This window comes from Melopsittacus undulatus, chromosome 15, assembly GCF_012275295.1.
Source record: "Melopsittacus undulatus isolate bMelUnd1 chromosome 15, bMelUnd1.mat.Z, whole genome shotgun sequence".
Taxonomy (NCBI): domain Eukaryota; kingdom Metazoa; phylum Chordata; class Aves; order Psittaciformes; family Psittaculidae; genus Melopsittacus; species Melopsittacus undulatus.
In genome coordinates this window covers 159,672-184,256 of record NC_047541.1, presented here as the reverse complement: position 1 = coordinate 184,256, position 24,585 = coordinate 159,672, and the positions used below count along the sequence as shown (strand labels likewise).

The window sequence follows — 24,585 nt, the reverse complement described above, 5'->3', positions numbered from 1 at the left end:
ACAGACTCTGTGCTTCTCAGAATGTAAGCACAGGAAATGCCAGGCTTTCGCCGGGGTCTTGTGTGAGTGCCCTGGCTCCTGCGCACCTGGTGTCTTGCAGCCTCTGGCCATAGCGGTATTCTGCATGCTCACAGCTCAAAGGAGCTTTCGAGCACTCTGCAGAAGCAAGGGCTTGTGTTTCTTCTCTGCAATAGAGACTGGGAGGAAAAGTGGAAGGAAATGACTTAACTGAAGGCAGGAAGGGAATATGGGGCAGAGCTAGGGACAGAATCCAGGATTCCCAGTTCCTGCTCATCACTCCGCTTCTACTCAGCTACTTCTTTGAGTCTCAGCCTCCTAGGAAAGTCCAGGTGGAAGGGAGCTATTCCAGCCCTCTGAGAAGCTGGAGGTCAGAGACTTCTCTTGTGAAGTATCCTCAAGGCTTCCCTATCCCCAAGTGTCTCATTGCTAGGGTTTACCAGCTGAGAAAACTGAAGTTAGCAAGCTGTGACTGGTGTGGTTACAGCAGAAGTTGCAGTGTCCTCGGCCAGTGTGTTGAGCATCCACGGTCCTCATCTCATGTCCGCTCGGCAGGCAAATGCTGCTCTCCCAGAATGTTGTACCCTTGTTTGGAGGACCATGCCCATGTTTCTCTTCAGGGTTTAAGTTAAGGGAAGTTGTTTCTCTCTGCTTGCAGCGTGTTCCCTCCCAGAGTGAAGTCTTGCTCCCCTTCACAACAAATATGGAAAGGGGTTTCAGCAGCGGGTGCAATGAGTGCTGCTTTGTTCTGCTGTTGTGCAGTGCTGGGCTCCTAGCTTCCTAGGAAAGGCACAGTGGGAGGCTGCAGTCAGTGGAGGATGCTGCCTTAGAAAAAGTGGTTGCAAGGATCCCAAGTCACCATGCTGTAGGTCTCCATGCTCAGGGCAGTGAGGAGCTGGACAGGGAGCTCCAAAGGGCAGTGACTGAGAGCGAGGGCGACTCTTTGTGATGGCGAGCTGGGCAAGGCTGTGGAAACCCCTGCAGCACTGGAGCTTTCACCACTTCCTCAGCAGGATTCATCCCAGCACTGGTCTGCAGCGGAGAATTGGGCCAGATAGGGCCTGAACAGAGTGGGTCCAGCCACAGGCGAGCCTCAAGCATGGCAGTTAGGCTGGGCTGAAAGCTGCCTGTGTCCTGCCTCCGTGCAGCCTTGTTTGAACTTCTCTCTGGCAAGGAGCAAAAGGAACCGGGGAGACCTAGGGCTGGTCCAAGCAAGTTTCCTCTGCTCTCCCCACCCCCAGATGCGGGGGGGGGGGGAGGGAATGGCAGCAGCTCCAGAACTGCTGTCCCAGTGCGGAGCAGTCCGGGGGGGCTTTGGTCATGACAGCTTTTGAGTGAATGCTTTTTTGCCTCTGGTGCTCCCTGCCTCTCGGGCTGCGATGCAGGGAGGGGGAAGTGAAACTGTGGTTCAGAGCAAACCCTCGGGATGGCAGGAAAATTGCTGAGTAGCCGGTTTCCAGGTTGCCGAGGTCCTAGCCAGGGCCCGGTGCGACTGCCAGAAGCAACAGGCTTGGAATTTCCTCTGCCTGGTGCCAGCTCCTCTTGGGCTGGCCACAGCACCTCTGCTGGGACGAGGGCTCCTCTGGAGCCCCCGGATGGGGATGGGGTGATCCCAGAGCAGGGCTTACGCCGGAGCTGGACCTGCCCCCCTTGCTTTCGCAGCCTGGTTTCTATTTTCTTTTCCAGGGTCCAAGCTGTTTTGAATTATGCAGCCTGCGCCTCCCGCGGGGCTCCTTGAGCAGCCGCCTAACGAGCTGAGCTCCTGACAAACTTTGCTCTGGCTCTGGCTCCGCTTGGAAAATTTTACAGCCTTTTCAGAGAAAGGAAATGCCTGGAAAGGCCTGTCTCTTCTTACTTTTATGAGGGGGTCCCAGTTGAGAGGGGGCAAGATGGGGCTGGAAAAGAAGACAGGAAGGATTTTGTATACTGCAGTATGGATGCTTTCTAGTGAGGGGGGCTTGTGGGCTCAGTGCCTCCTGGGGAGCTGGGCACAGCAGAGGGTGCACGGTGGGTGCAGGGAAGCAGCGGTTCCTCTTCTACAGGGAAGAGTCTTCCCTCCCGAATGCCAGCACAGCTCCTGGCTTTTGACTCGGTGCTAATTGTGCTCTTTCTGAATGGGGGTGGTTTTGTTTCTAGTGTGGTCACAGGCGGGGGCTCCCGTGTGTGGATGCACTGCGTGTCGCTCCACAAAGCTTGTGGTGGGGACCAGCACTGGATGCTGAGCTGAAGGTCTCCCCATCACAGGAGACAGCAGAGTGCCCGCATAGGATGCTGCTAGGCACAGGGATGTAGGAGCACAAGTGCCACCAGCACGTCTGACCCGAAAAGGGTCAGTCTTGTGCAGTTTGCCCTTTTGGCTGAGCAGCCATGTTGCGGTAGGAGAAACTGGGACACAAAATAAGTTGTGACTTTCCTGTCTTTGCTTGGTAGGACGATGCTAAGAAGGGAGCCAGGAGCCCTCGGTTTTAGATAAACTCCTCCTTGGTGAGACATGCTGAAGGTCTGCCCTTGCATTTGTCTGGTTTCCTTCAGCATAGCCTGCAGATTGTGGCACTGATCTCCCAGCAAGTGTCCAGAGAGGTACTGGGGGTACAGGCTGGGCCTTGCCATCCTCCTTGTATGTCCTCACAGTGTCCTAGATCTCTTTCCAATGTGCAGGGACTGGGATGGGGGTGTTGGTTGGAGGCTGTAAAACCTCCACAGTGTCCTGGGAAGCTGGGGGACTTCTCTAGGGGGAGGGATCAAGGTTTCTGTGTGATCCAGAGGCATTAGCTGCTGCCAGTCGTGGCAGATGAGCATCAGATGCAGGCGGCAATGGCTGTGGGTGGAAGAGCCTCACGCCGGTCCTGCCATGAGGGCTTTGCCCGTTATGCCTGTCAGGAGTGCGGCTCTGGAAAGCTATTTGATCTGGCAACCTGTGCAGGCCTGGCAGCCTCAGAGTGGGATGCGGGCACCAGAACCGTGCCCTCCTCTCCCTTTTTTCCATCACTCCACCCATCCCCAGCACTGCCCCAGGGCTGTGTCCCCTCCTCCACCTGGGAAATGAGGGATCTGTCCCCTTCCCTTTCTCGGGGCTCATGGGCAGTAGCAGAGATTGTGTATGACAGCAGAGGCCAGGTGCCTTTGCTGCACTGCTGGGAAGTATGAGAGCAGCTATCCTGTCAGCTTCTCACAGGGATGAGCTTCTCCATTCCAGCTCATTCTTGAAGCTTGGACTGTGTGGGGAGCTGCTGAGAAGAGCAAAAAACCTTACTTTGCCTTAAACAGAACCTGCAACTTACAAATGTTTTGCTGTAAATGTGATTTTAGCCTTCACCCACTGCAGGGGTGTGTGTTATATCAGTGAGAAGAGTGATTTACCCACCTGAGCGTTTGTGCGGTCCGGACCTGAACTGGAAGCAACTGCTGTCCACCCCCTGTCGTGGTTTCAGAACACCAAGTCTCAGCTACTGGTGGCAAATGTTTATAGTTTTGTTACACTTTTTAATCAGAAGTAATTTCACAAAGTCCTAGCCTATTACTTACATTCATTAGTGGGGTTTAGTCTTTTTATTATATTTCCTCCCATAGTTTAATGGCTGTCGGTATTTTTCTGATGCTGGGATGGACCCCGATGCAGCAAGTCTAAGGCTGTTGCAATTATAGGCTGCCTTTCACAAGGACTTTCCCCAGCAGTAGCCTAGAGGCCCTCAGATATCCTCAGTGGGTAGGTTTGACACCAGTGAAGATAACCAGTTGCCCTAGGCAATCCTCGTTCTCAGACTGATGCTGGCAATGCCTTGATCTGAGCCCTTTCAGTGGGAAGGGACAATGTCGGCATCCCTCAGGACTGCTCATCCCTGTCTGGGCAATGCTGAGCTTTGTGTTTGTCTTGCTGCAGCCAGATGGAGAGGTTAATTGCTTTGCCCATTCTCCGGTTGAAAGAGGATTGCAGGAGGAGGGTAGCTGTAGTGGATGGTCAGGTGGGTTGGGAGGGGAGAGAGGAGAGGTGAGCATGTCCCACATTAATGCCGTGTTTTGGTATTGCTCTTCCTCCAAGACCTGATGCGGAGCATGTTGGATGGCTGCTGTGTTGGTGTTTGATCCGTGCCTGCTGCTCTGTGTGGGTGGTGCAGTGGCCGCAGCTGCGGTTGCTCTTTGCAGTATTTTTGGAAGAGCTATTGGGGGTACACAAAGAATTGGTCTCTTTGGATGCTGATAGAAGAATCCCAACAGCAAACATGCCAGGAGGCCAGGCTCTGGCTTCTCTTGCTACCTCCTCGCCTCTCCACTGGACAGGGAGATGGACCTGCCCAGATCAGCTCTGTTGTCCTACTCAACAGACTCAAACTCAGGTCCTGGCTGGTGGCTCAGCTTGAGGTGAGACCCAGCAGTGCTCTGAAGAGCCATGGCTGACAGCTGACCCCTGGCTTGGGAAGGAGGAGAGGTGTAGGGGAGCTGGGATTGCGGCATGGAACAGCAGGGAATCTGCGTCGCTTTTGGCCAGTAGAGAGTCTAATGCCCTGTCTGATTTGCATACCAATTATTTTTTATTTTAAGAGTACTCGAGTGGACCCAAGTGCCAGACTGCATCGCAGTGTGCTGTAGGAGGAGCCCAGGAACTGCTTGATTTGGTCCGAACAACGAGCTTGAGGGTGGGATCGCTTAATGAGCCAAAGACCCCTCTGGTTGAAGTCAGTTCTCCATCCAAAATGGGCAAGTGCTGATTTAGGGGAAGGATTTAAGGTCCTTTTGAGCAGTCTGGGCAGTGACTGAGTGAGAGACGGTTGTGTACACCCTGACGATGGTCAGGATGCTGTCACATGAGCGAATGGCTCGCCTAGGGCCTGCTGCTGCCCTCGGGTGTCCCAGTGCCATGCGACCGTAAGACCAATGGTACCTGGCTCAGCATGTCCCAGTGTGGGACAAAACCTATAGGACAAGAATGGTTGTGAGGTGGCTGCTGGATGCAGGGCTCCCCTGGTTGGCCTCGCTGCTGTGAGGTGGGGAGGAAGCCAACCTCCCCAGCCCAGAGGCAGGAAACCAGAACCACGTGGGCTGCCTTGGCACCTTGTGCACCAAAAGTAGCATGCCTGGGCTTGGGCTCACTGGCTGCCCGCCATGGTGTCAGTGGCCCTGTTCTGTGTCCCCTGTTGGCAAAGCATAGGGGAAAGCGAGGACCACCTGTGGTGGGGGGCATTTCCTGTGCTCCCGTGCCAAAAGGGTGACCCCACAGCCAGACTGTGCCCTGGCATGACGGCTGTGCAGGGGTTTGCAGCCTCGCAGTTTCATGGCAGCGCTTTTCCCTCCCGCAGTCCCGGTCTCCCGAGGGCTTTCTCTGACCCCCAGCTGGGGTCTAGGGACTCCCACTTCTCGTGGCTGCAGCAGCGGTTATGGGAGGGAAGGGCAGCTTAGGCTTCCCGGGCAGCCCCTGCGCCGTGTGCCCGGTTGGGTCGCACTGCAGCAGCAGCGGCACCAGCCGCCGCCTTCCTCCCCTCGCTGGGCTGGAGCGCTGCAGGCGCTCGCAAGCGCTGTCTGCGGACATCTGCTGCCTCCTCCCCCACCGCCTCCTGGCGAGCGGCAGCAGCTTCCCAGCGAGCAGCCTGCTCTGTGCATCATCCCCCCGCTCCCGGGCAGCGCTCCCTTCTGCTGCCCCGGGCTCCTTCGCAGGACCTTGAAGGGGTGGCTCCCCGGGGCTGGCTGCGCCCCAGGCCCTTCCGTCTCACAGGGCTGGAGCCGAGAGAAGCCTGATGGGGGGAAGGTTTGTTAAAGGTGATGCTTGCCCGGCCCTGGCTCCTGATTCAAACAGGCAGCCCTCACCTTGGCAGGGCTCCAACCAGCGCCTGGGGCCTGAGACAAGCGCGGAGCCTGGGGTAAAAAGCTGGGAGCTGTTTGAGCAGAGCGGATGTGGTGAGGTCAGTGGTGAGCTGCAGCCTTGGGCCAGAGCTGGGGGCTTTGGTCCGATGCCGGGCTTGGGTCTGTCCTGCGCAGCCATAGGGAGCAAAGCGGTGCTGTTCCAGGTATTAATTTGGCCCCTCTAGGGAGAAGGGAGGTTTGTTTCTGCTGTGGCCGAGTGGTGGGATGATGTGATCCTCGGGTGCAGAGGGCATCAGGTCCTGGATTTCTGGGTCCTGAGAGTAACCCCCAGTCTTGGTATTCCTGCTATGTTGGCAGCAGAAAGCACCATGCAAAGAGGCGTTGCTGTGGCATCAGCCTCTTGGTGCTGCTGCACCAGGATCCCATCCATGGGTATGCGCTCGGCACCACAGAGTGTGGTGGCAGCCTGAGAGGAGGTATTTACTCCAGACAGTCCTCCAACATGACAGTCGCTGAGAGGCCACCATGTGTACTTCTAGCCTGGAGGCTTCTTCAGAGGCAAGAGTGGAGGAGCTGTGAGGGATGGAGCAGAAGGATTTCAGGATGTGAGCAGGGGGAGTGTAGCAAACTCCTTTCTCCTTAAACTGGTGAAGCAGTACCTGGGAGCATGAAGGCAACACTGAGCTGTGATCTCAGGGAAAGCCCAGAAGGAGGGCTGAGGTATATGGATTAGTTAGAAGAGATGGTAGAGGATGAAAGAGGATTCAGCAGCTCTGACTGTAAAGGCACGTTTGGAAGAAGGAGCTGGAGGGATTGCAGGAGGGACATGAAAACAGGAGCTTGGAAAGATGCAATAAATGAAGCCGGTGGGGAAATGTGCTGTTTTGTACCTGGATCAGAAAGATACCAGTGCGATTCAAAGGGATTTAGACAAGAAGGCACAAGTCTCTGTTTGGAGAGAGAGGCATCATCTTCACTGTGACCGTCCCTGCAGTGGGGGATGCAGAGGCGCAGCCAATTCCCCCCTGCCAGATCGAGGGAGTGGCCTCAGACTGTCAGGAGCGAAGGACCCGTGGTGCAGCCGTCAGCACGCTTTGTTGTGCCGGTCTGTGGCACCGGGCACGGGGCTGCTGCACGGAGGGGGGGAGGGCCTGGAGCAGCTCCGGCAGCAGATCCCCCTGCTCTGAGCAGCTCTCAGGTCTCTTGTTTGCTGGGCAGCAGCTGCAGGCTCCTCCTCCACCTCGGTGCAGCGCTGAGTGTGAAGGAGATGAAGCGAGGGAAAGATGGGGCATGCGTCTGAGGGGAAGATGAGAGATGCCGCTGAGAAGCAGAACCAAGCTCCCTTCCTCTGTGTACTGGGTGGGGGCAGCGGGGCTGGGCTGCAGGCCAGCAAGGCTCACACACATCCCAGGTGATCCAGTGCCACTGCGGTGCAGGGCTGGGGCAGCAAAGCCATGTCCCCCACTGCCAGCCAGAGCCTGTCCCAGAGCCAGGAGAAGGGGTGCCAGGAGTCCAGCAGGACCCTTCCTGCGGGGGCATTGTCTCCTGTGGGTGCCCTGGTTGTGACTTTGTGCCCACAGGCTTCTCAGAAGGCAGAGGTGTGGCAGAGGCAGGGGTATGGGCTGCAGGGACTGACGCTGGGCTTAAGCAGTACTGCCCTCCTTTCCCACCTGCAGTGGTGCTGGGTGCCTTGCTGTGCGGTGCCGTTCCCTCCATGCTGAGAGCTGTGCTCCAGGTGCTCGGTTCTCCCTTTCCTGTGCTGTCGTTTTCTGGGGTGCAGTTGCCGGTGAGCTGGGAAGCGGAAGGGCGGCTGAGCCCCAGCTCCCTGCCAGCCCAGCGCCAGGTGGGGTGCCCGGTGCAGGGGCTCTGCAGCAGCCATCCTGCTCTCCCCAGGCTGGAGGGATGGAGCCCCTGAAGGGTTAACGCAGCGCTCAGCCCCGCTCGGCTCCGGCTGCAGGAGGTGTTCAGCAGCTTGCTCCAGTTGGCGTCTTTCCCAGAATGCTTTGGAAAAGCACCGACCTCTGACCCTCAGTACAAACTGAGCCCAGCACGTGGGAGGGAGAAATGACTCCCAGACCTGCAGGCTCCAGGGTTTACAAGCTGCCTGCAATAAAGCAGCCATTTTTTCTGACAGTTACTAAATCTCCCCTTTAGCTGCGCTGCAAACCTCTCCCCTCCTCAGCCCCGCATCCTGCTCTGTCCTCTCAAACCAGGAACATCTCCCAAAGCAAGGCCAGGCTGCTCCCCCCGGGATGAAGGCTGGGCAGTCTGTGAGCAATGCCCCTCACCCTGCAGCAGTGGATCCTGTCTGGCTTGGCATTTGTCCCTGTGTCCTGCGTGGACTGGCCTCACTGCAGCAATCCCTGGCGGGGTCCTGCACCTGCCCATGGGGTGCAGGCTGCACCTCTGAGCCCTCACAAGGCTGGCGGGTGCTGTTGGAGATCAGACAATCACAGTTTGGGTTGGAAGGGACCTTAGAGTTCATCCAGTTCCAACCCCCTGCCATGGGCAGGGACACCTTCCACTGGACCAGGTTGCTCAAATCCCTGTCCAGCCTGGCCTTGAAAACTTCACCTCTCCATCCCTCCATCTCCTCATGGAGATGGGGCAGCTGGCAGACCGCATTTTGGTATTGCCTTAGTGTCTGTGCTGGGGACCAAGAGCCAAAGGGCAAAGGTTTTGTTCCTGGCTTTGCTGGTGTCTGGGGTGACTTTGGGTAAGGCCTTGGTTTTCCTGCAGCTCTGTTCTCTCTTCAAACGGGAATAGGAGCCACAGGGTTTGCAGTTGCTCATCATCAGCTCCTTAGGTAACTTACTCTACCTGCTCTCCCTGCAGCAAGCAAGGGGTTAATCTCTGGGGAGGCTGGCTGGTTCCTATGGGAGATCACTGTGTGGGAGCCTCACAAGGCTTCACCAGCCAGGGTTTGTAATGCCTGCTGCAGTGCAGAGCGCCAAGTGCTGCCTATGCACCTATACACGTATGATTCCATGGCCTTCAGTTGTGTGGAAGCACCGAGTTGGCGTGGAGCGGTGAGCTCTGCGTCTGGGGCCGTGCGGAGCACGCCAGTGTGTTGTGTTGCTGCACAGGGCATCGGGAGCGCGTGTTCATGTTTGTGCAGTGCTCCGGGAACAGAGTGCTCCTTACAAGCAGCTACCGTGCCACAGGCACCCTGGGATCCAGATAATGGGAGCTGGTATTTGAAAAAACCTCTTTCCTGCGCCTCCCACCTCCTGTGTACATTCCTTGGGCAGGGAACAGACAAAGGTGGGGGACCTTCTGCTCAGCACTCTTGCGAGCAGATGCAGGACACCTCGGATGAGGCTGGTCGCCCTTGCCTTGGCCAGTAGATGGGCACCAGCCTGGACACACAAACTGCCCTCCGCAGCCCGAGGGGTGGCTGGAGGGAGCCAGTTTGGAGGCAGCCCTGCAGCCGTGGGCTTTCCCTGCCGTTCCTTCAGACCCTGCAGTGTGATGAGCCCCGGGGTGCAGCGTGGCAGCGGAGCCATCCTCCTAAACACATCTTTGGCCGGTCTAGGATCTGCTCAACATGCAACAAAAAAGCACATTCACCCGAACCCCCTTCTCTCCCTTCAGCAAGAGCTTGGTTTTGTTTTTAAATCTATATGGCAGGCAACCAAACTGGCTGAGTCAGTTAGCTGGCTGGCCACCAGAAGTAAAAATGCGGTTTTGTCCCCTCCCTCGTTCTCCCTCTTCCCCCCCGGATTTTTTTCTCCTTCGCTTAGCGACAGTTTCATGTATTGACAACAAACCTCTCTCTGCCTCCGTGTGTCTCAGGACCAGGACAAGTGGAAGCTGGTTTTTATTTTCAGCACTGGTCTAGCGGGAGAAGGTGCAGGGTGGCTAGCTGGGCTCTGCCTTCCTGCTTCCTCCTGCAGTGGTGCTGCCTGGTGAGGAGGGAAGCTGCCGGCTGCGCTCAGGCCACAGGCTGAGACTGCTCTATGGGCAGTAAGAGGGACAGAGAGGTGAAGTGTCTTGCCCAAGGCCATGCAGGCCAGGCCTGGGAGGTAGGAGCTGAGGAGCAAGTTCGATCCCCCCCTCCTGGCCGCTGGCCCCCAGGAGCCATGCTGGCTCTGGGCTGCTTTTGGAGGGGTGCAGGAGGAAATGAGAGGTGAAGCTGTGTTCCCAAGTGTTTACACGTGCTCCTGGCTGCAGGTGTGGCTGCTGGAAATGCACCCTGGAGTCGGTGCTTCCACTGGGAAGATGGTGAGCCAGCAGACCCCCTGTGTGACAGCTTGACACCCTGCAGAGGGGCAGCCACACGCTGTTGTGAGGGGTACAGGGTGTCCTTCAGCAGGCTCTGTGCGCAGCGGGATGGATTCTGTACCCCTCTGCGCAGCAGGTGACCCATTGCCAGGGCAGAGGTGGTGCAAGGGATTAGGTTGCTGGGATCCAAGGTGAGCTTGTTGGTTGTGGCCAGCCCGTGTCCCAGCCTGACCTGTGTGATGGGTGGTGAGGTCCTGCTGTGTGTCCCAGCTTCCAGGGGTCCCTGGGCACCCCCTGTGGCACCTCACAGGAGTAAAACTGCAGAGGAAACAAAGGATGCTCCTGCTGGAGAGAGCAGTTTTCAGATGCAAATTGGCCAGTGGGTTTCAGAGACAGATTTTCTTAATTTGTGTGTTGTTTTTTTGCTATTTCTAGTGTAGAAGTGGCAGCAGATGCTCCAGCCTGATTCTGGCTTCTGCACCCTTTAGCAAGAGAGCGAGAAGCTGGGTAGCTGCTGGGAGCCATGCGGGGGGCTGAGGATACCTGCACTGGTCTGAACTAGTTTGCTGCTTCCTCTGTCATCTGTCACTGCTCTATTGCAAGACATGCTTCCAAGGTAGCAAAAGCAGGGGAGGAGAGAAATTGCTTTACTGTTTATTATTGCAGCAGGAAAGGATGTGATGGGCTAAGAGATGTAAAAGGCAAAATAAATCCTACAGAGTATTCTGCTCTGTTGAAATGAAGGGAACTTAAAGGTGCATGAGGAGGCTTGAGAACACAGTGGGGAATGTTGACATGCGGGAATGATAACTTAGTCCCTGCAAGTTACATTTGTGCACATGTAGTCGTGCCCTCACCTCTTCTCTGATGGTCAGTGGCCCTGCCTGTACTGTACAGCTGGAAACAGCTAGGAAAATGCTGCAGTCTGTGTGCATCTGCAGTTCATGCAGGAATCATGGTAGCAGGACAGAAGTAGCGAGGAAAACGGCAAAGTGCTGCTTGGATCTGGCTTTTATTGTCAGGGATTTAAGAGGCTGGAAATGAGTAGAAGGCAATGGATGCTGCACGTTTGCTGGGCACAGAGGGAAGGAGCCTTGAGGTCAGGAGGTAGCTGCTGGGGATGCCGCTCCTGCATTGGTTTGTGCCTAGTTGTCAGTCTGTCCTCGCTTCTCTTCCCTTCCCGGTCTCTGAAGAGCTTGTGCCCTAGGGTTGAGGAGGTGTGGGAAGAGGAGAGCTCTGCAGCAATATTTGAGTGTGTCTCTGATGGAATAACAGTGCCTGCTTTAGCCACGCTTTTTTCTTCAACTAATTGGAGGTCATTCACTCGGCAAATGTCCAGGACAGAAGAGGAGCAGGCACGGTATGGACGGGTATATAGTAGCTCGGAGTGACCTGCAGATTGCTGGCGCCCATGGCTGGCTGCTGAAGCGGAGAGCATTGTTTCCCGCTCAACTTGGAGTCTGCTGGGGTCTGAACTGGTACAGGTGTGATTTGTGTGCAGTGCTTTGGAAGTTGTCTGTTTCTAACCTCATCACCGGGAAAGACGCTTGTAACAAGGTCTGACCCATGGGCAAACTTTTAAACAAACACAAACTCCTGCATCAAATCAATACCTGGATCAATGGGGTTTTTTTTCCCTCTGTCAGAAATAGACTAGAGCTGTGTTGACTCCAGTCTGCTGAGGCTCTTTCCCAGCACATCTCCCTGCCAAAGCCTGAAATAAAGAGCTGGATTTTCAAGCTCTTTCCATTTACATTGTCACCCGAGTTTACGGTGTACCTGCGTTTTAGGTTTCTTGAAATGTCTTGATTATAGTTCTTGGAGCTAGCTGGCTATCATCTCGAGTACCTCAGAGATTGAAATAGACTGGGCAGCTTGGCACACCCTGAGCAAAAGGGTGGTGGTATGTAGTTCCTGCCCTCTGCTCTTCCTACCTGTCAGCATAGCAAGTGGCAGAAGCCCTGAGACAGCCCCGAGACAGCCCCGTCCCTACCACAGCCAGACACTTCTGTGCTTGAGGCTTTGTCTATAGTTTTACTCTGTGTGGAAGAGGAAAATTGCCCTTGTAGAAGTAGTTATAGATGAAAACCTCGCTGCTGTCTGCTCCTCAGGCTGTCGTCACTGTGTGGAGGATGGATGCTGGATGCTGGTTGTCCCCTCCCTGTGGCTGTGCATGCACATTGCCCTGTGATGTGGTGTCAGCAGGGCCAGCAGCCAGGACTGAGCTTCTTTGTGATAGTCCCCACTGAATAATGGGCGTTTGAGTGGGAGCTGTTCTTGGCATGGAGCAGGTGGACAGTACTGTGCCCTGAGGTTGCTCAGGAGGATGGTTTGCTCCTGGACAATATGTCCGGATTTGGGAGCTGAGAGCTTGTTTCCCATTTTGCCTTGTGAGCGTCACAGCAATTATTATCCTCTGGATTTGCCCATGTGGAATGAGGCTAATGGGTTTGGCAGTCAGAAGGGTGAACCTAGTGATGTCTTCGGTATTTGGAAAGACCTACGAGAGACTTGGAGCCTGGTCTGCTCCAGGAGAAAGCTGTCATGTCTGCAGTAGGAGCATTGCCCTGGCTATGTGCATGGTGTGCTTGAGGACATCCTGCAAGCCCCAGCTGGATGCGAGCAGGGCGGTGTGTCTCTGGCCTCACACAGATCAGGCTTTACTTGCTTTCACAGCAAGGTTCTGGTGCCCGGAGGTGGGAGTGCTGAATTTGCTGAGCCAAGCTTTGAACAAGAGGAGCGCGCCCTCCCGTCCCTGCTGCGCCGCAGGGCAGGCACGCTCTCCGGATTGCAGTGCCAGGGGCCAGGGGCAGTGGGACCTCACAGGCCAGGCTGGTTTGTGCTGAGGCCAGGCTGCAGCAGGAGCAGTGCCTTGGCTGTGTCCCGCTGGGAAGGAGGCATGGCAGGGCTCTGCCGCCATGGCAGCCCTGGCAACATTGTCCACGTTCTCCCACACCCATGCTGCGGTGCAGACTCGCACACGCGTGCAGATGCAGGCTCGTACCAGCGTGAACATGCCCGTGCGGATTCACATGGATCTGCGGTTGGGCGGGCGCACCCACGCCAGCACGGATGCAAATGGAGCTGTGCTGGTGCAGGCCTGCTCGCCTCGCAGAGGCAGACGTGTTTGCGTTCGCACAGCTCCAGGCTTGTACATGCTCCTGCACTCACAAATATGGGCGACAGAGTGAAGCCACAGCACTGGGCTATTTTTGGGAGCACTCCTAAGAATTGTGAGCATGCTTCAGATGTTAGAGTCTTAGATGGGGGAAAGCTAGAACAGATGGCTGGAGGGTTCAGAGCAGCAGCCCTGCTGAGAACAGATATTTATAGGCAGATTTAACCCTTGTGTGGTCTTGAGCCACGTTTAAAGGCACAGCATCTGAATCGAAGGTTGCGCTGCCGAGTGATGAGCTCTGAGGCTTTGCTGGCCTACCTGTGAGCTGATTATCAGGGTAGCCTGCAAAACCCATCCATGCTCTACCTCTTTCCTGAGCACAGGGGTTGTGGCTTTCCGTAGACCATAGAGCCAGGTTTCTCTAAGCCTTGGTGAAACTGGGCCGGTCGTGCCCGTTTCTTCTTGCTGTCTGAGCTGGGGCAGCGGATACTGTGGCTGCCTTGCACTTGCGTGACCAGTGGAACGAGGACAAAGATTGTTTTGTCCCTCTTGCCCTGATTTTTCTTTCTTCTTTCCCCCTTATCCTCCCCTGCTTTTGCCAGAGGTTACTCAGATTCCTTCTCTTCCTGGTTGGAAGGAGAGACTGTGTTTTCTTTCAGGCATGGCATCTTGTAAAGACACACACGTTAAACCCTGCCCTGTCAGATCTGTCAGATGTTTTTACCTGCCCTCATCTTGGGCCCTCTCAGTTGAGCATGTAGGGAAGAGGAAAATCTGTCCGCAGGCTGCACTGGTTTATTGATCAGAGATGGATGCAAAGTGGGGAGCATGTTTACGTTGGCACATATATTTGTCACCCTTTCTTTGAGAGCCTCCCATTTAGGACCCGAAGCAGTGCTGTATTTAACTTGTGTGGCGTTTCTGGAGGTGGGTTTGGCAAGGCTGAGTAACAGCAACAGCAGAGAGCAAACCGGGGGCAAGGCATAAAGTGATGCCTGCCAGTGGGAAATGTGAAGAGATGACACAACAGTTACCTGAGAGTTACAGGGGAGAAGGCTCTGGCTCTGAAAGCATGAATGGGGAGCAGACCTGGAGATCTGCCTGAGGTCGCTCAGGCTGCTTGTTTATCAGCCTGGCTCTGGGAAAACTGGGGAGCAGCGGCACTCCTGAGTTAGTGTGGGACACCAGGAGACGGGGTGAAAAAGAAGCAGATGGGGACCGCTGGCAGAGTGGGGCTGCAGGTCAGAGAATTGCTCATCTGAGCTGCACCTTCCTCCTGCCGGGACTTGAGCTGCTCCAGATGTTTGGAGCTTGACTCCATCACCTGCAGGCTCATGACAGGACTCCCTGGGAGGCAGTGCCGAGCTCTCCTCCAATTCTCCTTGCACTGCTCTGGTCCTTGGGACCTGCTTCTGATGTTGGAGGCATCATGCAGCGGCTCTTGGTCCAGAGTCAGGTTCCTGGCCAAGGACTTCAGGAAGATGCTCACTATATGCTTCATTTAGCTGAGTTTATTGTTGTGTACCCTGGTCCCACGCCCAAGGGGACATGAGGCTCTGCTGAAAAGTCTGGGAGAGTGACGGAGAGCCGGCCCTGCCTCGGGTAGGATTTCCCAGTGGTGCTGCCGCTGTGTCAGGGATCAGCTCTGTGTCTTGGGAAATGAATTTGGAGCATCCCAAGTTTTCTTTGCACTGATGTGCTGGGGCCAGGAGATGCAAATCTGTAGGAGAGTAGGAGTATGTTGGAGCTGCTTCCTTCCTTGCTTACTCATCCCATTTTCAGACTGTGGAGGCTTGGAACACTGTCACCACCACCCCCCTGAACTCCTTTTGCAGCCGTGTTCTCACTGCTCACGTGTGTGTCAAGTTGTGGAGTTCTCAGGTTTCCCAGAAGCTCTTGGTCCCAGGTCAGCGCTTGCACCTGCCACTGAGATGTGACTTTGGGGTGAGATCCTTGTTCCTCCTGCTCCATTCCCCCCATGACACATCCCGAGAGCGCAGCTAATCCTGGTGGAGACCCAGGTGGGGTGCTGGCACATGGGCTCACAGCCGGGTCTGCTGCACTGGCAGCTCTGTGCCACTGGCTGTCTGACTGCGTTTTGTACCCAGGCAAATCGGTAGGAATGAGGCTGCTTGGCAGGGCCACCAGGCACACTGGCATGCTGTTCCCTGCTCCTGGCTGGCCACGTGTAATTCCATGGGGCTCTCCTTCCTACCTGAGTGGCAGCGAGGACCCACCCAGTAGGTAACTGCCAGGCGAAGGGATCTGCCCACACTTGCCTGGCCTCCCACAATGGCCCCATTGTTCCTGAGAGGGCAAGGAGGAGGCTGCCTGCAGCTCTCTGGGCATCATTAACCCTCTGCCTGCAGCAGCAGGGAGTGTGTGGAGCTCGAGGTCCTGTGGGAAGGTGGAGGAGCTCCCACCACCATTGAGTGCAAGGAGGGGAGCTGCAGGGAAGCACCTGCCTCTGCCTCCGAACCCATGGGTTGCTGCTTTTCTGAGGACAACCTGCACATGCCTGTGGTGAAGACGTACATGGGGAGGCAGGGCGCTGCTGGGCCTTGATTTCCTCCAACAAGGTGTAGGGAGGCTCTCTGCCATGCTTGCTGCCATGACCTTGCTTTGTGAGCATCCCTTGTCCAGCCCTGGTGCGTCCTCCGGTGTCCGTGGGGCTCTGGTCCCTACCCATGTGCCAGAGCAGGGCATTTCTTTAGGAACGAGATATCTGGGGTGTTTGAGTGCTAAATCCAGTGGCCAAGGTATCGGTGTGGAAGCTGTTTAAAGCGATTCCAGCCTGATCACAGCGCGTTCTTCCTTCCTGTCCTGTAATGTGATCGCCTGGTGGCCTGCTGTGGCTTCTGGTTCCTGTTGTCATGGGGGTGCAGCCTGGGAGGGTGCAGACATGCTGCACCAGTGTGCTCACGCTGCCAGGGTGCCGGCTCAGAGCCAGGGTGCGGTGTCCATGTGCCTGAGAGGACAGCAAGTACCCTGTCACCAGCCAAAGGAGCCGGACATCTGCGGCTCTCTCTGCTGGCCAGCTCCGCACCTTTGGTAGCAGTGATGCTTCCCCATCAGCTGGCTCTGGGGATTGTAGGGCTGCATCGGCACCCCTGCTGAAATTGCAGATTTCCTCTCCAGAATCTGTGGGAAGAGCGAGAGAAAGAGGTATTTGGCTGGCATGCCAAGACTGCGTATGGGAAACTGTCAGTCTTTGGAGGTGTCCATCCTAGTATGTCTTATGCTAGCTCAGAGACTTCATAATTGGCTTGGTAGTCCAGATGAAACCTAATAGATTCCCTGTGAGCATCACCAATTAGTTCTACTGCAAACCCAGCAACTGTTTTGCTTATATCGACCTAAAGAGCTACCTTGCTTCCAAAAGATCTGTAATCTCCACTTCTCCCCCTAGGTAGCCTTTGCACTCTCCTCCCTTCCTTTGTTCCTTGGTCTTTGGTGATGCAATAGCTTTTCTTTTCCATATGGTCTGGTTTTGAAATAACGGCGTAACTCGAGTTGGGTGTGGAGGGCCAGAAGGACCACTGCAAACCCCAGAGCCTCCTGCCAGCCTCAGGCTGGAGCGCTGCAGGCCTGTCACAAACCGGTGCCCACATCATAAGTTAGCGAGACCCTGTCTCTGCTGGTGGAGAGGAGCGCTTCTGTGGTGGCAGCCCCACAGCTGCTCTTTGGTCGCTCCTCCCTGTCCCATGGTGCACATCTGCTGTTAAACAGGGGTTCTGCTGCCCCCGAGGGCTGCAGTCAGTGAGGTGAGGCAATTCCTGGCTCTTCTCTGCCTGTTTCTCATGGGCAGTTGGAGGCCTGGCTCTAAGGGTTTAGATGACTGTGCCTCTGGAGGAGCTTGGTGAGCTCTGGGGGTGTTTGTATAAGGGCAAGGTGGTGCCTGGGCCTTAGGGCTAGGTCTGTGGGGAAAGCTGTGCCTCTTCACATCCCCTCAGTGGGAGAAATGGGGAATTTCATCTCTCGGTGCGGAGCAGGTGAACAGTGACGGGTGAGAAGGTGGAGCAGTTGCCCTTTCAGGGTGTGCAGTGGGGAAGCCCCTCTCCCACGCCGGTGTAAGCCTGGAGTCTGATGGTAAAGCAGGTGGGCAGCATGGATTCTCCTGTCGTCGAGGTCTCCCTGTCCCTCTCCAGCCCGGTGCTGGGGTCCCAGTAGCAGCTGCCACCGCTCACCAGCAGGATCTCTGCTGCCGGAGCCTGAGTGCAGGCGATCTGCGCTGGGGAAGGTGAAGGGTTTCCCAGGGTGGAATTTCCTGCGAGGCAGATGTGTGGCTGCTTCCCCTCTGACCTTAAACCCCATTGTGCCTTAGTCATGATGGCATGCAAATATGAGGTGACCGGGGTGGGAGCTGCTGGGAAAAGGAAATGACCTCAGCTGGGTTTAAATATAGAGCCCAGGCTCTGATGTGCTCTGGGCCTGGTATTTATAATCCCGGAGAAGCACTGGGAAGTTCCGCACCTCTTCTACTGCCTGGGCTGGCAGAAGGCAGTGTTAGGGCACGGTGCCGGGGCAGCCAGCCTTGCTGTGCCCCCTCTTCCCTGCATCATGCTGCAGTCTGTGGCTTGATGGCCTCCAGGTACCCCAGCCTCTGCTTTAGCTGCAGGTGTGTCCTTTGCACGTTGCATTTAGTGTTGGGACTGCGTGCAGGGATGGAGCCCAAGTCTTCCTTGATGTTTGTCTATTTTGGGAGCAGACCCAGAACCCTGGGACCCTGAGTGATGTGAACAGTCCATATGGTCAGGTCAGAGTGGGGCTGTCAGACCAAGGCTTCCTGCGTGTGGCTTAAAATGTCTGGCTTAGCTTCCTGGCCTCCTGGGTGTTGTGACACCAGCCGAGCTGCAGCATGAGGGTGCCTGTGGTGCACATGGAGCTCCCTGCAGGTCTCTTCGATGACCCAGCAGGTCGCAGGAGCCATGAAATAATTCCTTCTTATCATCCCAATAGAGCCGCATGTGACTGTTGAGTAATGTCTGGCACATGCAGGATTTCTGTAAGGAATGTGCCAGTTGGACTGGGGAGCTGCAAATTTGGTGACAGACCTGGAGACTCCTGAGCACAGGACAGGAAGCCAGGTTCTGCCTGAGGAAGCAGCAGAATAGTGGGAGAAACTGTTGAGCTGAGGGCAAGGAAGTGCTGAAAGAAGCTCTTCTAGCACTGATGGATTGAAGCAGCAACAGGAGAAAGGTCGTAGGCTGTTGGGGCAGAAAGCAGACGGTATCCCCGATTTACCTCACTCTCTCCAAGCCTCTGTCTCCACCTGTGTTACGTGGGGATGTCCATCCCTAGGTGGAAGGGAATGCAAATCTGAGGTTTTGTCTTCCTAAAGACCTTTGAGACTCATGGCCAAGCAGCCGTGCTGAAATGCATCATTCCTGAGGCAGCTCTGAACAGCAGGAGATCAGCAGGGCCTGCCAAAATGACTCTGAGAATGACAAGGATTCAACAGAGCATTAGGCTCTCTCTGGAGGTCTTTTAGAACCCTCCAGTACAGGCAGTGAGGGTAACCACTGCTTCTGCCATTGGAAAGGGCAGCAGAAGTATCCCAGAAATGAACAGAAGAGAAAACAGGCTTCTCCAGGCGATCAGTCTGGTGCTGAAAGAGCAGGATAATTCTGTGATGCATTCAGAACAGATGACTCGTGTCAGTGGAGTACTGTCCTCTGGAGTTCCTGCCTCCCCATGTCTGAGTATGGCTGACCAAAGCAAGGCTCAAGTGAGAGTACCTTTACCAGCAGCAGCCTGGTTTAAGGCTGTTCTTGCTGGTGATATCCATGCTCTGACGAGTGCTGGATATGGGGTTAGGGAGACGCTTCTGCAGAGGTTGGTTACACGCATGCTGGCTCAGAGCTCTGCTCATCAGGCTCGGGTGGTCCTCATCACTGCCTCTGGGCTGGGGCTGGGGCTGGCTGGGGGACAGCAGTGCTGTTCTGCTACTGGTTCTGAGGGGTTTGTTTCTTGCTGGAACAGACTCAAAAGGTCTTGCAAAAAGGATTGTTTTGGAACAACCTTTTTAGGACCCGTTAGCAAAGGTCCAGTTTCTGATTGTAGTCTTTTCTCAAATCAGAAATGATCCAAGAGTCTCAGACTGCAGAAGTTTTGCTTTTGGAGAGTTTGGTGTGGTCTTTGCCTCCATGAAGCACTCTGACTTTAGTGAAACTGTGTGGTGTTTCTTTGGAGGTGTTCCAACCCTCTCTGCTTTAACCCCAGTGGGACTGGTAATCTCGGAATGGTGTTAGGTGGTGTGCCTGTGATCTCATCCAGCCTTGGGGTGAGAGGTACTGCGGGAGGGGGCCATGGGTCTTTGGGGTCTTCCCTTTTGCTGTTCTCTGCTTAATGCCTTTCTCAAGAACCCCTTGAGCTTGCTTAGAACCTCTTATTTCTGAAGCCAGGGTGTTTGCTTGAGTCTGTGGTGGTGTCCACAGGAGGTTTCAGGTCAGGCTTGTCCCACTATTGCTGTTAGTAGTGAGCGGGTGGGTGGTTACCAGCACAGGCAATGTGCTTGGAGGGCGTTTGCAGTGGCAACTGGGTCTCCTCACTTCCTGGACTGGCTGACGAAGAAGGGCCAGGTGACTTTGTGCTTGTTGCATCACTCTGCCACGACCCGTCTTGTCTGTTGGGTATTCGGGATCTTCAGGGCATGTCAGCACAGCTCAGGAGCTGGGCTCTGCTCTTCCTGCTGGTGTGAGAGTCAGCAATCATCTGGGTTTCACAAGAGCTCTCCCCAGCATCTGACAGGAGGGAGGTGCAGCAAAGCTCCTTCCTTCCTGACTCGTCGTGACTCTGCTTTCCCGGCTTCTTCTTTGGCCCTTTCCTCCAACAGGGATAGCATGGCAGCAGTGTCAGCCAGCACCAAGGCAGAGAAGCTGTGGGGCAGGCAGGCGGGCAGCCAGGAGGCTCTCCTGCCCCATCGGGAGGCAGGCGCAGGCTCCACATTCCTGTGGTGATGTTGGGAATCTGTGTTATCATCCTTTGGAGCATGATTCACCAGCAAGTCCTCCGGGAACACAGCGGGGTTTCAGGTTTCTTGATCTATCAGCTAGCAATTCCGGGATTGTGAATATGTCAGCCCAATCTCTCCTGGCCTGGAGCTTTGCCTCCTCCTCTGCTGCTGCTCAGACTGTACTGGAGGAGACTTACTGAAAGCACTTTGTGTTGTTTTGCTTTGAGTTTCTTGTCTGCAAAGGTCCCAGTCTTTGATTTAAAGACGTCGCTTTTCAGCTGTACGAGATGCAAATATCCTCTGCATTTAGATCATAGAATCATAGAATGTAGCACTTCAGTATCTGTTGAGCCTCGTAAGCCTCCCTCCCTGCCGGAGGTAAGGCTGGGTTGTCCCCTCGTTTAATGACGGAGAGATGGAGGCACCCAGAAACAGTGCATCTTGCTCGGGGTCACTTGTGGAATTGGTGGCAGCCAGGGGTAGAAGCCAGGAGCCTTGGCTCCATGCTTTAACCACTGGGAATTAAATTTGCTATTGTCTTTAAAACTACTGGGCTGGAGTGGTGGGTGTGTTGCTACATTGCAGAGGGAGCCAGATTTCTGTGCAGTCTCCTTTTTGTCATGCTCTTTTCAAGATGTTTTGGATCATTTGTCTCTCCGTGCCAGTGCATCTACTTTCTAATAGATTCTCTTCTGTGGCCCAGATGTGTGGCATGCCTGCTGGAATCTAGCTTGAATTTAGGGGCGTGTACAGGGAGCTTAGAGCTATCAAGATGCCTACTGGCATGGTGCAGCCAGACAGATGAGAGGCCGCGGTGGATCCCGCTATGCATCTGCAACAGAATCCAACTGTTGCTGCTCCCGAAAGCAGAGTAGAATCCGCAGGCAGCTGCTTCTGGCATTTCTCGCATTAGGAACTGTGAGGGGAGAGCAGTCAGTCTCAGTGAAGACTGGAAGAGGAGGCTTCTCAAGCTTTAGCCATGGCCACCCATCAGCCTGCAGTGCCTTTCTGTCTAGAGCCGTTGACTCAGCCAGTTGACTCTGAGCCTTGACTCAGCCAGTCAAGGGGCTGGGTGACCTCCCTGGAGCACCAGCCTGCTCCCAAAATGAAGGAGGAAGATGGATGCCCCAAAAGCGTAACATTCCAGGGGGATCTCGCAGCCAGTGAGGCTCATCCGTGATGCAGGCAGCGTCTAAAGATTTCCTTGTGGCAGCTGCCAGGTCCTTTGGGATCGATGCATGTGACCCCTGCAGTCTGACCTGGGAACTGGAGGGGTAGGGGCTGTGTCTTGAGCATTAGTCTCTGGACTCTGCAAGCATGGTCTTAGGGGGACCCCGGTTCTGTTCCTCCCTACAGTATTCATGTGCCTGTGCTACGCAGCGCAAGGGAAGTGCATCAGTGCTGCTGAGCATCTACATTCTCAGTTCAGTACCTTGGGATCTGTTCTGAACGCAGATGTGTCCGTTCGCATGTGCCACAGGCAGACCTGCATCTCCCAGCCTGTTGTCGGTACGGGTGGCGGACCCAGCCCCTCCTGTGCCCTGGTGTCAGTGGGTCTGTTCCCCTCGGGACTGCGGTGCGATGCCTTGCACAGCCTGCGAGTGCGTGCAGCAGGCAGGGGCTCTGGGCCACCAGCAGCAGGAGCTGCTGCAGGGCTTGCTTTCTGGAATGCTGTCTGGCAGCAGCCTCTTCCAGCGGGGCTGAAGGCTCCCTGCGGCTAGCCAGCCAGCGGCTGCATGCAACGGGTGCACTTAACGCTGCAGCTTGTGCCATGTGGACCTTCTCCTCCTCCCTGCTTGCCCTCTCCGTGTCTCTTTCCCTGCTTTGCTCCCCTCCCCCTGCGAGTGGTTTGACAGAGCAATTGGGCAGGCACTGGGACAGCAGCTCTGACATAAATCTCTCCTGGTGTGGAATAAGGGGTATAAATATCCAGAGAGTGATGTGATCTTTCCAGCTACTATTAATAGGTCCCTGGAGAACAAGACCGAGCGAGCGAGACTGGCTGACACTTAAAGGGCTAGCAACTCCCTTATGTGCCGTGAAAATTAATCAGCGCTGTGGCTCACCATCTTCCTCGAGGCTAGAGCAGAGCCCTCGAGGTGCACGGCGAGGAGGTGGAGGAGGCGGAGGAGAAGGAGGGAGCAACTAACAGCTCGCTCATTAGGGAGCAGTGATAGGCCAAACTGGGCTGCTCATGGAGGATCCCACTCGCTCACTGGGACTGCCGGGGTGGACGGTGCAGTTGGTGGCTCTCAACGTGTCAGCTCTGCTTGGCCTCCCAGGGAGGCAGGTGCCAAGGAGCCCCTTCTGTGGTCAGGGAGCTCTCTGGCAAGGGATGGCAACCTGCAGCCTGCACATGGTGGTGACTGCTCTCTGTCAGGAATTACGGGTCTGCCAGGTGTGCTTTGCTCTTTGCTTCCGTTCCATCCAGGGCACGATGTTTTGCCCTGGAAGAGCAGGCACTTGGCTTTTGCCAATGGTATGTCCCCAAGTGCGCCTTCGACAAGCCAGGACCAGTGTGTGTGCACTGCTGGTGGGCTCTGGTGGCGCTGTTCAGAGATGCAGGGTTTGGCCTGGAGCCGGTACTTCCTGTCCCTGTGCGGCAGAATTGGTCTGTGCACAGCATCTGGCCTGCATGGTCCAGATGGGAGGAGTAGGCCACAGACCCAGGAGCCCCCCATATGCTGGGAAAGTTTTCAGCCTGTACACAGGAAAGGTTCTTGAGTGCATGGTGGAGGTGGCACACTGAGCACTTGGCAGATGTAAGCAGATAGAGAGGAGCCTCAGCTTCTATGAACATGAGGTTTACTCTCCTTCCCCCCCCCCCCTGCCCCACCAGCTCCCCAAGGAGTAGGGAAGATGTGACAGGCAGTGGGGGTCTCTACAGCTTTGGGGTCACTGGCTGTGGGGTGGTGAAGAGACCAGCAGAGGAACATGGGGCTCTGGTGCAGGGAGAGTTACGTGTTCTAGGTGGAAAAAGCTGGGAGTACTTCTCCTGGTGTGCATCTTTCCATCCTGGCACTGTCTCCAAGGACTTGGTGGTGAATGCTGTTCACGCCAGGGAAAGCTGGTGTGTAGGAGCCTCCAGCCCAGAGGCCAGGTTGTCTGCCCTAACCTCCTCTTCCCTGCACTCTCTGCCTCAGCCTGCAGGGCTATTCAGAAAGCTGGGCTGGGTCTCCTGGCAGAAGAACCTCACACTGCTGTCGCAGCAGGCCTGTGGCACATTGCATCATCCTGCTGGGCTGAATGCTGCGGTGGATGCTGCCTCACCTAAGGCCTTGGAGCAGGAGCTGCAACAGTCCCTCAGGCCCCTGAGAGAGACGGATACTGCTTAGCTGAAGCGTGCTAACACTTCCTGGCCCTGCCCTTGCCTAGCAGCCCACCGCCTCCTTCTCCTCAGCAGCCTCAACTTTCTTAGTCTTCTCCTGTCCCACACCAGCTTTCTCTTTATAGGCTTGCACTATTTTCTTTCTGCTCTGTTGTCTCCCTTGTGTTTGGCAGAATAAACTTACTAAGCTGCAGAAGGGTCCCTGAAACCATTGGGCACTAGATTCCTGCTCAGGGTCACAAAGTTGTCTGAACTCTGGGATCTGCAACACATCCCTAAGGATCCTTCTGCTCACCAGAGGGCATGGAGCACCCTGTTCTCATCAATGCCTCAGCAGCAAGGGCTCTCATGTCCATGCCTGTGCCTCGGATGGCATGCAGGCTCCATGCATGGCATGGGTTGGAGCTGCTTGTCTGTATGCAGCTGACTGTGGAGTGGGATCCTTTGCCTGGAGGGTTGCTGGCTGATTCCCAGCAGGAGTGGCTCTGGGGCTGTGCCTTTGTGAGGAGCACCCACTCACCTGCTGCCCTCTTCTCCTGCAGGTTTCTGACCAAAGGGCCTGGGAGCTCCCTCCTCTGGCGCTGTGGGAAGCTTTAGCCAATCCAATGCACCCTGACAACAAACTGCCCAGCCATGGCAAGGCAGGCAGCAGCGGTGCCCCGGCCCAGCACCACAACGTGAGCCAAGCACCCCCCTGCAACCTGGGCTCTAAGGGTGTGGGGGCAGGCAGCCATGGCGGCAAGGCAACTCAGATCTCCCCTGGCAACTCTGGACTGAAAACCAGCCAGAATACTGTCCCAAACTTCAGCTCCTTGAAGGGCAAGGTGAAACGGGAACGAAGCATCTCGGTGGACTCTGGAGAACAGCGAGAAGCCAGCACCCCTTCACAGGACACGGAATCAAAAGGTAATAGCTCTCATAAACCTTGCCTCAGCACGTCCTACTCGTAGTTGCTCCAAGCACCCTGGCAGGACCTGGGATGGGAGCAGCTGTGAGTTTCTTGGGTTTCTGTTCTGCGGCTTCTGTCTGGGCTTGTCCTGGCTGCCTGTGTGCCTTTGCATCATTGCTCGTCACATCCGTGGTTTTGGGACCAGAGTGGCTGAGCAGTGTCTTTACATTCCAGCCCCTAAACTGTTTGTTATGTAA

The 24,585-nt window shown here is 55.6% G+C and overlaps 1 protein-coding gene across 3 annotated transcripts in view; it reads left to right on the top strand.

Moving 5' to 3' along the window:
• Window positions 1–24,585, top strand: part of BCL9L (BCL9 like) — a 42,287-nt gene that overhangs the window by 5,173 nt on the left and 12,529 nt on the right. For all 3 annotated transcript variants that reach the window (XM_034069476.1, XM_034069475.1, XM_031043301.2), the window contains exon 2: window positions 23,982–24,345. In XM_034069476.1, the coding sequence (XP_033925367.1) occupies window positions 24,045–24,345 (301 nt within the window). In that variant the 5' untranslated portion in view covers window positions 23,982–24,044. The remainder of the gene's footprint in view (window positions 1–23,981; window positions 24,346–24,585) is intronic.